Below are 17,016 nucleotides of genomic sequence, written 5' to 3' on the forward strand. Positions count from 1 at the left end.
CAAGGGAACATCGTCCAACTCTCAACCAGTACCATCGCAAGGTGGCTGCGGGCTCCTGGTCTCAGGGAACGTCGTCCAACTCTCCACCAGTACCATCGCAAGGGAACATCGTCCAACTCTCCACCAGTACCATCGCAAGGGAACATCGTCCAACTCTCCACCAGAACCATCGCGAGGTGGCTGCGGGCTGCTGGTCTCAGGGAACGTCGTCCAACTCTCCACCAGTACCATCGCAAGGGAACATCGTCCAACTGGTCTCAGGGAACGTCATCCAACTCTTCACCAGTACCATCGCAAGGGAACATCGTCCAACTCTCCACCAGTACCATAGCAAGGGAACATCGTCCAACTCTCCACCAGAACCATCGTGAGGTGGCTGCGGGCTGCTGGTCTGAGGGAACATTGTCCAACTCGCCACCAGTACCATCGCGAGGTGGCTGCGGGCTGCTGGTCTCAGGGAACGTCGTCCAACTCTCCACCAGTACCATCGCAAGGGAACATCGTCCAACTGGTCTCAGGGAACGTCATCCAACTCTTCACCAGTACCATCGCAAGGGAACATCGTCCAACTCTCCTCCAGTACCATAGCAAGGGAACATCGTCCAACTCTCCACCAGAACCATCGTGAGGTGGCTGCGGGCTGCTGGTCTGAGGGAACATTGTCCAACTCGCCACCAGTACCATCGCGAGGTGGCTGCGGGCTGCTGGTCTCAGGGAACGTCGTCCAACTCTCCACCAGTACCATCGCAAGGGAACATCGTCCAACTCTCAACCAGAACCATCGCGAGGTGGCTGCGGGCTGCTGGTCTCAGGGAACATTGTCCAACTCTCCAACAGTGAGGTGAGGTGAGGTGAGGTGAAATTGTGTTTAACCTCGTGTTTGAGAATATTTCGCTCATATGACGACGTGCATGCGTGTGTATGTGCATGTGCGGCTGCTTGTACTAGCCCAGACTTAAGCTGGTTTTATAGTGCTAGCCCACTGAGATACCATGCCGCAGTTAAGCATGAATACCTCACTCAGACACATTATACTGACTCCGAGGCGACCAGTCCTTGTACCCATTAATGCCGAGCACCAGTCAGGGACCAACAAGTACCATATTTTAACGTCTTTTGGTATGACGCAGTCGGGGATCGAACCCGTGACCTTACGCTCTCCGGGCGGACGCTCTAACCACTACACCATGGAGGCGGTCTCTCCACCAGTACCATCACAAGGTGGCTGCAGACTGCTGGTCTCCGGGAACGTCGTCCAACTCTACACCAGTACCATCGCAAGGTGGCTGCGGGCCGCTGGTCTCAGGGAACATCGTCCAACTCTCCACCAGTATCATCGCAAGGGAACGTCGTCCAACTCTCCACCAGTACCATCGCAAGGTGGCTGCGGACTGCTGGTCTCAGGGAACGTCGTCCAACTCTCCACCAGAACCATTGCAAATGGATATGGCATTGAGCACCAGGGAGGCGCAGGTAGGCCCAGAAAATTGACTGTCGGTGACAGGAAGCGGCTTGGTGTTCTTGTTTCTTAAAACAAACGAAGGAGTTTAGAAAACTTAAGGCTGGATATGATTGATAGAGGAACTGTGCCTGTCTGTAAGGAGACAATTAGAACTCAGCTGCATGCAATATGAACAGTGAGCAGTACACAGATATTCTCGAGGGACATTTACTTCCATCTGCTCACGTGTTCTATGGAAATGTTTGAATTTTCCAGCAGGACAACGACCCAAAACATCGTTCAAAGCATTCACAGGCCTGGTTTCGGACCCAAAATATGACATTATTAGATTGGCCAAGCTATAGCCCTGACCTAAATCCAATAGAAAATGTTTGGGGACTTATGAAGGAAAGTGTCAATAAGAAAAATCTGACAATATTGCTGAAATGAAAGAAGAGGTGGTCCGATATTGGTACAGCATGGACCACGACTTTCTAACTTCTTTGATCAGTAGTATGCCCCGCCGCATTGAAGCCTGCTTTGCTGCCCATGGTGACTTGACAAAATACTAACTGTTCACCTGTGTTTGAATCTGGAGTTATGTTCTGCTAATATTCACATTTAATACGTGAGTAATGAGTGAATTGTTTTTTAAAAATTACAATCTTTAAATCTCAATAAGTTCTGGTTGTACTGTACATGGAATTTGTTTTTCAAAGCATCTGCAACAACATGTAGTGTGATCGTAGTGTTATATATATAGTGCTGCGTGATTAATGCTCATGTGTATACGTTCTGTTTTTTCAATATTTTAAACGTAGACCCTAATCTGATCTTTGCACTCTGTCTATACTGCAAACGGAAAATAATATGGCCAGAACTCGGCCATTTAAAATGTAATAAAATTAGGTGTGTGTGTGTTGTTGTTGGTAGTGGGTACATGTCAAGTTTTTCAAGATGTCTAAATTTCATATAACCGCGGAAGTGGGAGCAAAAGCCCATACCGATCATACAAAATTAGTATCGACGGTAAGAAGCATTGTTAGCGAAGGGATCAAAGTTACCATACAGACACCATTAGCTGTATAGGCTATTATGGAAATTTCCTGTATGTGGGTCACCGTCTCACCTTATCCCAACTGCTCGAGTATTGGTGAGTGCGGCGTTAAACAACAAACAAAAAAACCATTTGATTATGTTGAAAACGTTCTTAGCTGCACGACCATTATTATTTAGGAGACAAGTGTGTTTACCTATATATGTAATCGCACTACCTTGAATTGGAAAACTGACCGTATGCTTGGACAGTGCTGCATGTGGCGTTAAACAACATATAATGTACAGGTGTCCGTAGAAGTAGTTGTGTTTATAAAGATGTTAAGTCAACTTTATCTTCAACAAATGTTATTATTTTCGTTCAATTACAAAACATGAACCAGTATGACACATGTAAGACTTGGACTAGCGTTACATCATGTTATCGAATGTGTTTACGGCAGGTGGGAAGAGCACACGGCACGGCGCCATACCCTGCACTACAACTCTGACACACATTGTCTCTGTTGTTCCAGAAACACTCCTGACTCCTGAATATTTCAATACTTGTTCTTTCCTTGCTTTTCTATCTTTGATGAGGGTGTGCAGGTGGTGCAGAAGTTGCTATGTTGTTGGATAAAAAAAGAATTATACATTTACATAATTGAACACGGAATGGTGCTCTAGCAGGTCAGGGCCCTTGAAGGCAGGTTATCTGTGCCTCAAATCCCGAGTTGTATAATTATCGTTGACATATATAACCGTTCTATCGCATCACAAGTCACAACACAATGCTGGGCCAAGGTAGGTAGGTTTACAACACTGAAATGCTTTAACTTTTCATAAACTTTGTATGTTTATTTCATTTGCTATTGTCTAGGAAGGTTGTGACAAGAGTCTCCAATATAGGATCTTTCCCACTCGGGTCCTCTGGGATCATCCCTGCCAAATACCTCGATACGGCGTCATAACCTGCACTTCTCAACTCGGACACACATTGTCTCTGTTGTTGCAGGAACACTTCTGACTCCTGAGTATTTCAATGCTTGTTCTTTCCTTGCTTTTCTATCTTTGATGCGGGCGTGCAGTTGGTGCAGATGCTGCCTTTCTATGATTCAATAAAGAACAGAATTATTCATTAACATAATTAAACAGCGAATGGTGCCATCAGTGACAGTAGCACGCCAGGGCCTTTGTAGGCAGGTTATCTGTGCCTCAAATCCCGAGTTGCATAATTATCGTTGACATATATAACCGTTCTATCGCATCACAAGTCACAACACAATGGCGGGCCAAGGTAGGTTGGTTTAGAACACTGAAACGCGTTTACCTTTCATAAACTTTGTATGTTTATTTCATTTGCTATTGTCTAGGAAGGTTGTGACAAGAGTCTCCAATATAGGATCTTTCCCACTCGGGTCCTCTGGGATCATCCCTGCCAAATACCTCGATACGGCGTCATAACCTGCACTTCTCAACTCGGACACACATTGTCTCTGTTGTTGCAGGAACACTTCTGACTCCTGAGTATTTCAATGCTTGTTCTTTCCTTGCTTTTCTATCTTTGATGAGGGCGTGCAGTTGGTGCAGATGCTGCCTTTCTATGATTCAATAAAGAACAGAATTATTCATTAACATAATTAAACAGCGAATGGTGCCATCAGTGACAGTAGCACGCCAGGGCCTTTGTAGGCAGGTTATCTGTGCCTCAAATCCCGAGTTGCATAATTATCGTTGACATATATAACCGTTCTATCGCATCACAAGTCACAACACAATGGCGGGCCAAGGTAGGTTGGTTTAGAACACTGAAACGCGTTTACCTTTCATAAACTTTGTATGTTTATTTCATTTGCTATTGTCTAGGAAGGTTGTGACAAGAGTCTCGGTTAAAGGATCTTTTCCACTCGGGTCCTCTCGGATCATTCTGCTAAGTGGCGAATACCTCGGAATCTATAACGCTTCATGAGCTTCTTCATGCTACTTGCTTGATGAGAAATCGTGGCTTTTACAAAACCTCTAAAGTACTTACGATAAAATGAAGCAAAGTATTGCTTGTATTTGTTTTGATGCATAAACTTCAGAACAAAAGTGTCGTAGGCACTTGGATGGGGTATGGGTTTTATCGTGAAATATAGACATGTTTGTATATACTCTGAGTTAAGTTAAAGTTGTGTTATCTAAATCTAAATCACAGTGCTGACAATATAAATGAAATATCAGCAGCTTATTATCATGACCATCAGCACAGCCATGTACAGGTCAGCTGCCTGCGTGTAATTAACCCTAATTAACTTTAGAGTATGGCCGGTTGGCCACGGAAGTTTAACATTGTGGACGAGGTGCTGGATACTGCAGGTTGACCATAGATGTATCGTAATACGATACAGGGCAGCCGGACAGTCAGTAGTATAAAGACAATGAATTCTTAATGTAAGGGGACTTGACCCTCGGACAGCGGCTAGGCAGGTGGGCTGACGATCGCCTCTGTGATGCTGCCTGGCCGTTGCTGCACTATCATGTAATTACATACTTAGCTGACAAATAAAGTGTTGTGGACCCACTGATGAACTTCTGTGTTTGAAGAGACGATATCCCCAAAACGCTTTACCCAGCCCGGGATAAAAGGTTCCGCTGCACTAATTTCAAACTTTTACAAAGGTATATGATTCAAGATTCCGTGTCTGATTGAATGCCGGGTTTGTCATTTACACACACGCACGCACGCGCGCGCGCGCACATGCACACATATATACATGCCCGTACAAAAGTATAATGTGTAGTGTACACAAGAAAGATATACCTGGACAGTATAGTCAGGCTCGCTGACTTGGTTGACACTTGGTTGACACATGCTATCGTATCCATTATGGTTCATACGTTTTGTTTATTGTTTTCGTTTAGCATGAAGATGAAGGGTTTTATATCTTATTCGTTATCATATTGGTAAATGCCAGTATGTTTCGGAAGTGGGAAGAAACTGTCGTAGGAACCTTGTTTGTTGTTTAACTCCGCACTCAGCAATATTCCAGCTATACGGCGGGAAATGGAGTCTGTGGATCGAGTCTGGACCAGACAATCCAATGATCAACATCATGAGTATCGATCTACGCAATTGGGATACGATGACATGTGTCAACCAAGTCAGCGAGCCTGACCACCTGACAATCGCCTCGACAAGCACAGATAGCTCGGTAGCCTCCGGTTTCAATGAAGTTTTCCAGACAAATGTAATCCGTAATAACTGCAAGTACCTCATACAAATGTCATAAATGTACCTGTTTAAGCCCAAATAACCAAAGTGTAGTATTACACACAACGACAAACTATTCTCCTCCGCCTGATTAAAGACACGGGTGTTCCGAGGTTTTGAAACCTCAGTGACTACGAACGTTATTTAACCAAACTGGCAACCAGTCAGTCAATCTTTATTCATACTGAAGGCCACAGGCCCATAGTATACAAGAACATAGTACACAATATCATAGAAAAGAATAAAAACGTTATTTCTTTGTTGCCGATTCCAGTCTGAATCTGTAAGTTTTGTGGTAGCCTGATCCATTATCGCATAAGCAAAATTGTGTTATGAACTAAGCAGGAATAACGTAACTCACTCGAGATATAATGTGCTTCTGTTTAGGATTAGTAGAGCGGTTGTCCGATGGAGGGAACGTGCTGGTCGCAGAAGGCTATGTGTTTGAGTTCGAGAGAAGAGGCTACCTCAGAGCCGGATGTTTCGTTCCGGAAGTCGTGCTGGAACATCCCAATCTTGTTCGGAACATACACGAGGAGTTTGTCCACGCTGGAAGTGACGTTGTTCTTGCATTCACGGTAATGTAATAGCGTCGTCTTCATGTTGCTTTTTGTTTACGGGGCGGTGGGGTAGTCTAGTGGTTAAAGCGTTCGCTCGTCACGCCGAAGACCCGGGTTCGATTCCCCACATGGACACTATGTGTGAAGCCCATTTCTGGTGTTCGGTGGCGGTATACTTCCGTTATGTCCAAGTACTCATGTATAGTGAATATATACTTACAATTCAGGCGATTCATCCTATGAGTAAACAAATAAGTATAGGTTACACCTCTGGGGGTGGAGCTAGGGTAACACTTGCTCACCACACTTTACCCTTGACCACTTCAGTATTATGGCCACCGTGAGAAGCTCCGTCTTATTGGAAAGGAACATCTCCTAGAGAAGCTCAACCACGATGCCCTGAAGATAGCACGTGACGTTGCGGACGAGACGGGGACGTTGATGGCAGGCAACATCTGCAACACAACCGTCTACGTGAAGGACAACAGAGACTCAGTTGAAAAAACGGAGGCAATGTTTAAGGCGAGTTTACAAGCAATACTCAGAACTGTTCATTCAGGAGTAGACATTAATGGTTCTCTGCGGGGGAGTCTTCCGAGAACAAATTCTAGGTTCATGTTATCACCAACCTGCGTACTAATCCGCTATCGGTGGTACTTGATGACAAGGGGAGGTGTAGGAGTCTAGTGGTTATAGAGTTCGTTCGTCACGCCGAAGACCCGGATTTGATTCATCACATGGGTACAAAGTGTGAAGCCCATTTCTGGTGTCCGCCTAAAAGTGGCGTAAAACCATATTCACTCATTCACTCTGTGCTGTAAGAGTGACTTCAGACAACATGTACTACACAATAAAAAGGCATATGCATGAAACTGTCCAGCTAAGACTGGTCAACTCCTCCGCCCTCGCAGTGTCATTGCCATTTTTATCATGATATTGACATACTTCAAGGTCACGTTCATTGTCAGATTTAACTCCAACAAACATGTGCTAATCATAGCTCATACTGTACCGTTAATGGAGAACCACATGAAGAATGGTACCGTCCCTAATACAAATACAATGGAAAGATAAGTCTCGATTGTGTTTCTCTTCTGTGGACTGTTTATGAGGTGACTGTGAGTCCTACTTTAAACAAACGTGTATTCTGTTGTAGCTGTACCAGAGTATTAATTAGGGATTAGGGAACACTGATTCGTCTCCAGCGTGATATATATAACCAATACATTAACTCCAGCGTGATATATCACTTATCACTCACTTCACTTTATTCAGAATTGAAGGCCATGTGGCCAAGAGTACAACAGGTAATACAACATTGTCATGGTGTGTAGAGGTGAAATATAATTCATAATACAATTATTTTAACGTTTGTTTTGCTTCAGGAATATATATATTCCTTTAAAAACAGTGACTCTGTGTATCTTCATAAGGGCTTGGAATTTGACAATTGAAGGTGGGCTGTAGAAATAGGCTGGAATACATTGGGATCTGCATCGGTTATAAAATGGACATATTAGCAACAAGTGATATTCGTCTTCAAGCACGTTTAAAGTACATTTGTTACAAACTAATTCTTTATATGGGACAATTATCTTTGAAAAACGTTGTTTTTGTATATTCAAGTTATGTGATTGGCATCGGAATTTGATCAACATTCGCATAAGATCTTTGTTTCATGCGCCACAGGAAATATACAGTTCAGGTTCAAGAAGTGTCTTAAATGTACAATAATTTACAAGAATTGATGAGTTTCTTATTTTGCTATTCCAGTGTTGTATATTAATATCTATACAGCGTTGTTTGAACTCAAACATGAAGTGATTTACATCGCCACAATCTTGGGCTAACCAGACATAGGAGAAACCTGTAGTAAATAGAAGCATTCGAACATGTGAAACCCAGTTTGTGCCTCCGTTATCATCATAGGCTTTCATCATCTTATAACAGGCATTCGGGAATCTATTTTGGTCCATACGAATAATTCGGCACCAATATTTAATACACCTTAAATGGTAATGTACACACAAGTTATATCTGCCAATTTCTCCAAGTACAGCACATGATGCAGTTTTTTTACTGAGTGACAGAAATCTTTTATAGTACTCACTATGAACCTTTTCAATACACGTTCTACAAGTATAGCCCCAAATTTCACTTCCATAGGTTAGAATTGGTAGTACCTTACTGACAAATATATTATTAGCAATAGTTAAAGACATACTTTGATACTTGGTGAACAGTTGAAACAGAGGGAAACATGCACGTCTGGCTTGTAAAGATATGTGATATATATAGCCAAGACAGAAGCTCCAGCGTGATATATATAACCATACATAAACTCCAGCGTGATATATATAACCAATACAGAAGCCCCAGCGTGATATATATAACCAATACATAAACTCCAGCGTGATATATAACCAATACAGAAGCTCCAGCGTGATATATATAACCAATACATAAACCCCAGCATGATATATATAACAATACAGAAGCTCCAGCGTCATATATAGCCAAGACAGAAGCTCCAGCGTGATATATAACCAATACATAACTCCAGCGTGATATACATAGCCAATACGTATGCTCAAGCGTGATATATATAACCAATACATAAACTCCAGCGTGATATATATAACCAATACATAAACCCCAACATGATATATATAACCAATACATAAACTCCAGCGTGATATATATAACCAATACATATACTCCAGCGTGATATGTATAGCGAATACATAAACTCCAGCGTGATATATATAACCAATACATAAACTCCAGCGTGATATATATAACAATACAGAAGCTCCAGCGTCATATATAGCCAAGACAGAAGCTCCAGCGTGATATATAACCAATACAGAAGCTCCCGCGTGATATACATAGCCAATACATATGCTCAAGCGTGATATATATAACCAATACATAAACTCCAGCGTGATATATATACCCAATACAGGGGCTCCAGCGTGATATATATTGCCAATACATAAACTCCAGCGTGATATATATAACCAATACATAAACTCCAGCGTGATATATATAACCAATACATAAACTCCAGCGTGATATATATAACCAATACAGAAGATCCAGCGTGATATATATAACAATACAGAAGCTCCAGCGTGATATATATAGCCAATACAGAAGCTCAGGCGTGATATATATAACCAATACATATACTCCAGCGTGATATGTATAGCGAATACATAAACTCCAGCGTGATATGCATAACAAATACATCAATTCCAGCGTGATATACATAACCAATACATATACTCCAGCGTGATATACATAACCAATACATATACTCCAGCGTGATATATATAACCAATACAGAAGCCCCAGCGTGATATATATAACCAATACATAAACCCCAGCGTGATATATATAACCAATACATAAACTCCAGCGTGATATATATAACCAATACATATACTCCAGCGTGATATGTATAGCGAATACATAAACTCCAGCGTGATATATATAACCAATACATAAACTCCAGCGTGATATATATAAGAATACATAAGCTCCAGCGTAAAATATATTGCCAAACATAAGCTCCAGCGTGATATATATTGCCAATACATAATCTCCAGCGTGATATATATAGCCAATACATATACTCCAGCGTGATATATATAACGAATACATAAACCATTACGTAAACTCCAGCATGAATTATATACCCAATACATACGCTCCAGCGTGATATATATATAACTAATACATATACTCCAGTGTGATATATATAACCAATACATAAACCATTACGTAAACTCCAGCGTGATATATATACCCAATACATAAGCTCCAGCGTGATATATATATAACCAATACATATACCCCAGCGTGATATAAATAACCAATACATAAACTCCAGCGTGATATATATAACAATACATAAGATCCAGCGTGATATATATTGCCAAACATAAGCTCTAGCGTTATATATATAACCAATACATAAACTCCAGCGTGATATATATAACCAATACATAAACTCCAGCGTGATATGTATAGCGAATACATAAACTCCAGCGTGATATATATAACCAATACATAAACTCCAGCGTGATATATATAACAATACATAAGCTCCAGCGTGATATATATTGCCAAACATAAGCTCCAGCGTGATATATATTGCCAATACATAATCTCCAGCGTGATATATATAGCCAATACATATACTCCAGCGTGATATATATAACCAATACATATACTCCAGCGTGATATATATAACCAATACATAAACCATTACGTAAACTCCAGCGTGATATATATACCCAATACATAAGCTCCAGCGTGATATATATATAACTAATACATATACTCCAGCGTGATATATATAACCAATACATATACTCCAGCGTGATATATATTGCCAATACATATACTCCAGCGTGATATATATTGCCAATACATATACTCCAACGTGATATATATAACCAATACATAAACCATTACCTAAACTCCAGCGTGATATATATACCCAATACATATACTCCAGCGTGATATATATACCCAATACATAAACCCCAGCATGATATATATAACCAATACATAAGCTCCAGCGTGATATATATATAACCAATACATATACTCCAGCGTGATATATATATAACCAATACATAAACTCCAGCGTGATATATATAACCAATACATATACTCCAGCGTGATATGTATAGCGAATACATAAACTCCAGCGTGATATATATAACCAATACATAAACTCCAGCGTGATATATATAACAATACATAAGCTCCAGCGTGATATATATTGCTAAACATATGCTCCAGCGTGATAAATATTGCCAATACATAAGCTCCAGCGTGATATATATTGCCAATACATTTACTCCAGCGTGATATATATTGCCAATACATATACTCCAGCGTAATATATATAACCAATACATATACTCCAGCGTGATATATATAACCAATACATAAGCTCCAGCGTGATATATATATAACCAATACATATACTCCAGCGTGATATATATAACCAATACATAAACCATTACGTAAACTCCAGTGTGATATATATACCCAATACATAAGCTCCAGCGTGATATATATAACCAATACATATACTCCAGCGTGATATATATAACCAATACATAAACCAATACATAAACTCCAGCGTGATATATATAACAATACATAAGATCCAGCGTGATATATATTGCCAATACATAAGCTCCAGCGTGATATATATTGCCAATACATAAGCTCCAGCGTGATATATATATAACCAATACATATACTCCAGCGTGATATATATATAACCAATACATATACTCCAGCGTGATATATATAACCAATACATAAACCATTACGTAAACTCCAGCGTGATATATATACCCAATACATAAACTCCAGCGTGATATATATAACCAATACATAAACTCCAGCGTGATATAGATACCCAATACATAAACTCCAGCGTGATATATATAACCAATACAAAAACTTTACGTAAAATCAAAGTCTTGCTTTATTATTCAAAGTGCAAGCAAGAGGCCATTTATCTTACCAGAGACCATATAATATTATGTGGTCTCTGATCTTACCTATGTTCTCGGTCCTTCGTTATTCACTAACCCATTCGCGAGATTAACGTCTGATTCTATCCATGTTGATGTGCAAGCAGCACATGGACTCCTGACTTCAGGGCTGTGCTGCTGCTGTTGTGTTTTATCTGAGTATATAGTCTGGGGACTGAACCGGTGTCTTTAGGAGGTTCACGTTCAAGTTTTCGGTCCTAGATTGACAACTTATTGTTGCTATTCAGGAACAGATCGAGTGGGCGCGACAATATGGCGCCGATTTCATGGTTGCTGAAACATTCAGTGATCTGGGCGAAGCTCAGATTGCTTTGGAGTCTATAAAGAAATACGGACAAGGTAGGTGACCACGTTGTTCCGCCATCTAGCCTTTGGCGGGTTTGTAAGTATGGCCAGTTGTCGGATTGGTGTACGAGCTAGTGACCCTTACCGTGACTCAGTACTACCATTTAAAGGTACACTAACAATAGGTAACATCTATGAACTGACATAATATGCTGACGAGGAGTGAGTGAGTTAGTATAGTTTAACGCCGCTTTTAGCAAGTGTCCAGCAATATCACGGCGGAGGACACCAGAAATGGGCTTCATACATTGTACCCATACGGGGAATATGGGTACAATGGGTTTTCGGCGTGGCGAGCGAACGCTTTAACCACTAGACTACCTCACCGCCCCCGTGACCTGAAGCTTATGCACATACGGAATAATTGGGACCATGTTGCAACCCGTGCACGGATCCATAGGTAGCAAGATCCAAAACATGCCCCGTTTAAATAACTCTTAATCTGCCAAATGAACACGTGCGGTAAACGTCTTACACCTGCAACACGTCGGTTTGTTCCTCTTCCATCGTGTTAAAGCCCAAGACGTAAGCTAATTTTTGGTGTCGATCGTCGTGCTGGGATACCTATAAAACGGCGTAAAATAACCCCACTCACTCATTATTGTTTTAAGTGTTACCCTTAATTCGTGGCGCAGGATTCTTATAAAGAGTGCGAGCGTACATAACACTGGTGTCATTCAAAGATGGACGAAACGTATTGACATCACATGTCACATTAGATCTTTCATCCGCTGGACATCGTTCGATGGTTTCCTTGAATGTAACTGTGTTGTAACATGCTTGATGAAACAGTGCTGTAACATGCTTGATGTAGCTGTGCTGTAACATGCTTGATGTAACTGTGCTGTAACATGCGTGATATAACTGATGTAACATGCGTGATGTAACTGTGCTGTAACATGCTTGGTGTAACTGTGCTGTAACATGCTTGATGTAACTGTGCTGTAACATGCTTGATGTAACTGATGTAACATGCTGATGAAACTCTGCTGTAACATGCATGATGAAACTGTGCTGTAACATGCTTGATGTAACTTCTGTAACATGCTTGATGTAACTGTGCAGTGACATGCTTGAAGTAACAGTGCTTGGCATGCTGATGAAACTGTGCTGTAACATGCTTGATGTAACTGTGCTGTAACATGCTTGATGTAACTTCTGTAACATGCTTGATGTAACTGTGCTGTAACATGCTTGATGTAACTGTGCTGTAACATGCTTGATGTAACTTCTGTAACATGCTTGATGTAACTGTGCTGTTGCAAGCGACGTTAACTCTCTGTATGCCAAGGTATGCCTGCCGTCGTCACCCTGGCCCCGCAGACTGTGGACACTACGCATGACGGTGTCCCCATGGCCGAGGCGTGTCGGAGACTCGAGGAGGCAGGGGCTGCCGTGGTGGGGTTAAACTGCCACAGGGGCCCGAGGACGACCATGAGCCTGATGAAGGAAGTGAGAAAGGCTTGCAAGGTTGGTGGCTAGCGGTCGTAGGGTTAATGTGAAGGACTTCCGTGTATTGATAAGCCAAGGTGTAGAAATTGACCCTTGTCATTTTCCCATGCAACCGTCACGAATGTTTCCCGTGTTCAGGTTAACTGACTACCAGCAACGGCGTCCTCCCATTTGTGAGAATTCCCAGTTGTGAGACACATTAATTCATGGTTCAGTGCACATAGGTGGTGTTTCCACATCCCTACAATGAAAGTGGGATCAGTCCAGCCCAGTACCCACAGGAGGCATAGTTCATTGATGAGTTGATTAATGAAATAGATTATCAAAGATTATATTTACACAGAAGAAATAGTTCATTGAATATTTTATTTATTCAGAAGAATATGTAATTATGATAACACATTTTTATTGACTATTATGAAGTTTGAAAGTCATTTTGGTTTAAACATATTTTATTATTATTTATGAAAATGAATTGGGATTGGTGAAGTATTACTGCTTATGTTAACACCGCTCCCATGCAATATAAAATGAAATGGAGGATGTGACGTCATCGCTATTGACTATTGCATAATATATTTTTAAGTACTTATAAATATATACAGATTGCATCAAATACAACTATTCTCTAAGTAGTCATAATTAGAGACTTACAGTTGTGTGTGTCTAACAAGCTATTGTAGGAATATAAATCAATCACGAGAAGGTTGTTGAGTTAATTTCAGTATTTCCTGTGAAAATTTGAAGGTTGTGTCTTGATGATATAATCGTGGACGGATTCAACTATTTTCCGGTTTACACAAGGAGTAAATTCTTTGTTTCCATTAAAAAAATTATCCAGGTTATAACGGGTAGTTGATATCCACAAGAGCAACATGCACTGTCTATTAAATGTGTGTTATAAAATACTTATCGGCGTTTGGGTCGCTAGATCCGAGCCTGAGGCAGCAATGAACGATTTGACAAAAACAAGAGCCATAATTAAGATCAATATAAATCTTGTTTTCGGTTTTTGTAGTTAGGTTTTAAAATTCTTTGAGACTTCATGACTCTTTGGAATTTGGTAGAGCATTCCATTCCAAATTTATTGTGTTGGGTAGAAAGGGTTTGGCATAAGGGGCATTTCGACTGTAAATTTCAGAGTTATTTCTTAAACTATAGCTTGTAGTTTCGGAGACTGAGTAAATCTGAGTAGGTAAATTAATTTCTCTTTGATCACTAAGTTACCTACACAAAGTGTTTAATTATTAAAGACATTTACCTGTATGTTAATCAATTTATCTTATAAAGTTTCATTAAGTTACCTCCACAAGATTCAGGTACATAGCAAATCAGTAATTGGCTAGGGTGAATCCATTCTATCAGACAGGAGTATGGTGTGTTTTCGTTGCTAATTACCTGCTCTACTGTCTCATAACTGGGAGTCTCACAACTGGGAGTTCTCACAAATGGGAGTAGACCCCAGCAACCACCCTTGCCGACCTAAGCTGAAATTTAGTGGTTTGATCGTAGCGCCACCAGAAGCTGTGAAGATGTATACACCTTCAACATCTCTTCTGTTGGCCTTAAGTTAAACAAAATGGCGGACTTGGCGATCTGATCGATAATCAATATCTATATTGTAATACAACGGGTCTTATCTCGTCATTATAATACTGAAAAATGGTAAAATATCTGTTGATGTGACCAATAGACCTCCCAGAAAATAACACACAAATTACTGCGAGTTGGGTTACTATTGCTTCAATGTATCCAGATGGTGAGGGAATATTCGGTGATCGTAAGAAAGGATACTTGCAACAATAGCGACCCTTAGTCTGTCACTTGAAACGGTGATATTATTGACATGCTTTCAAACTGTCTCACTTACTCACTTGAGAAATTCATTGCCAGGGTCCTATTGCCGCCCTGCCCGTTCCCTACCGAACCACGGCGGATTTACCCACAATGCAGTCGCTGAAGGACCCAGAAACAGGTGCTATACCCGCTTTCATTTTATCGTTGCACCATGTACACCTGTTGAATTACACATGCTGCTGGACACGGGTTGGTATCTGAAGACCAAAGCTGCAAATAGAGTACGAGCTGCGTAATGTTGACCATTAATCACGTGTCTCTGGGACGCTCTGGGACATCACATATGACTGCAGTGCGCTAACGAATGACTGTCGTGTCAAAAACACATCTACAACTTTACTATGGTTTCTATAACAAAACATGCCATATCTACCAACTCCGTGACTTCTTGCTTTATATATTTAGCTGAAAGGTACACCACTGAGATTCATTTAAAGGCGACTGTCAGTCCCCAAATAAATGATTCCACATGATATCTTTAAAATTCCCCGACCTTTAATTTGTGTTATAGCAAATGTTTGGAGTTTCATAGGGTCACAGACCTCTTGTACATTCAGCCAATATATGATGGAACTCATCATATTTCACTATTTAAAAATACAAACTATTCTTTATTTCTTGTATTACATATCGTCAAATAAAATACTACTCAAATATTAGGATACCATGTACATACAATATTATGAGTAATATTTTGGTGCATTGTATTGATGATATACCTATGTAAAGGTGAATGCTATATAAGCATTATTTACTGCTACACCTTTTCCAGGTACACGGGCGTTCCCCACAACCTGTCAGCCCAGCTGTGCAGTCGCACTCAAATCGCTGAGTTCACCCAGGAGGCCTTTGATCTGGGGGTGCAGTACGTGGGACTATGTTGCGGAAATAGTGCCAGCTTTATGCGAATAGTCGCGGAAGGATACGGGCGTCAACCGCCAGCCAGCAGATACTCCCCAAACATGTCCCAGCATTACGTGTTCGGCCAGAACGCTTCATTCAACACTTACTACCAGCAGGGCTTGAAGGAGACAGTTAGCAGTAATAATGATTAGATACTGAAGTGTATCTTGTTGTTTGTTTCCGTTTCTATTGCTTACATCGGGTTACGTTGTATGCGTTTAATAATTGTTTTGTAGTATTCGATAGTTTCCAGGATATTGATAAGCATTATTTTTGTGTTTTGCTCAACGGTAATATTGGTATACTTATTCCATACATAGCTGTTGTATATATGCCTAATAAACGAAATAACATAATTTTGTGTCTTCATACGAAGAATATTCTAAAAACAAGTACTTGATATATTTGCATTGACTGATCCTGTACTATGAGTGTACAATCTGACTCATCCCTATTATCCTACTCTATATCTTTGTGTATATTGAGAGGCCCCTATTATCCTACTCTATATCTGTATGTATACTGTGTGGCCCCTGTTGTCCTACTCTATATCTGTGTGTACATTGAGTCACCCCTGTTATCCTA

At 40.7% G+C, this 17,016-nt stretch overlaps 1 protein-coding gene across 3 annotated transcripts; it reads left to right on the forward strand.

Annotated features, from left to right (window-relative positions):
* Nucleotides 1-3,148: 3,148 nt before the first annotated feature.
* Nucleotides 3,149-16,787, forward strand: LOC124280593 (betaine--homocysteine S-methyltransferase 1-like). 3 transcript variants are annotated; one of them, XM_046716569.1, is made up of 7 exons: nucleotides 3,149-3,280; nucleotides 6,117-6,307; nucleotides 6,617-6,811; nucleotides 12,102-12,213; nucleotides 13,511-13,689; nucleotides 15,565-15,646; nucleotides 16,301-16,787. In XM_046716569.1, the coding sequence occupies exons 1-7, from the start codon at nucleotides 3,268-3,270 to the stop codon at nucleotides 16,438-16,440; spliced, it is 912 nt and encodes a 303-aa protein (XP_046572525.1). In that variant the 5' UTR covers nucleotides 3,149-3,267; the 3' UTR covers nucleotides 16,441-16,787. The 3 variants fall into 3 exon arrangements, with proteins under 3 accessions (XP_046572525.1, XP_046572526.1, XP_046572524.1); XM_046716570.1 differs by lacking the exon at nucleotides 3,149-3,280 and having other exon boundaries at nucleotides 6,101-6,307; nucleotides 15,565-15,651; nucleotides 16,305-16,787; XM_046716568.1 differs by lacking the exon at nucleotides 3,149-3,280 and having other exon boundaries at nucleotides 6,101-6,307.
* The last annotated feature ends 229 nt before the right edge of the window (nucleotides 16,788-17,016 follow it).

The sequence above is a fragment of the Haliotis rubra genome, unplaced genomic scaffold (genome assembly GCF_003918875.1).
Source record: "Haliotis rubra isolate DU_JTF1 unplaced genomic scaffold, ASM391887v1 Scf27, whole genome shotgun sequence".
NCBI lineage: Eukaryota > Metazoa > Mollusca > Gastropoda > Lepetellida > Haliotidae > Haliotis > Haliotis rubra.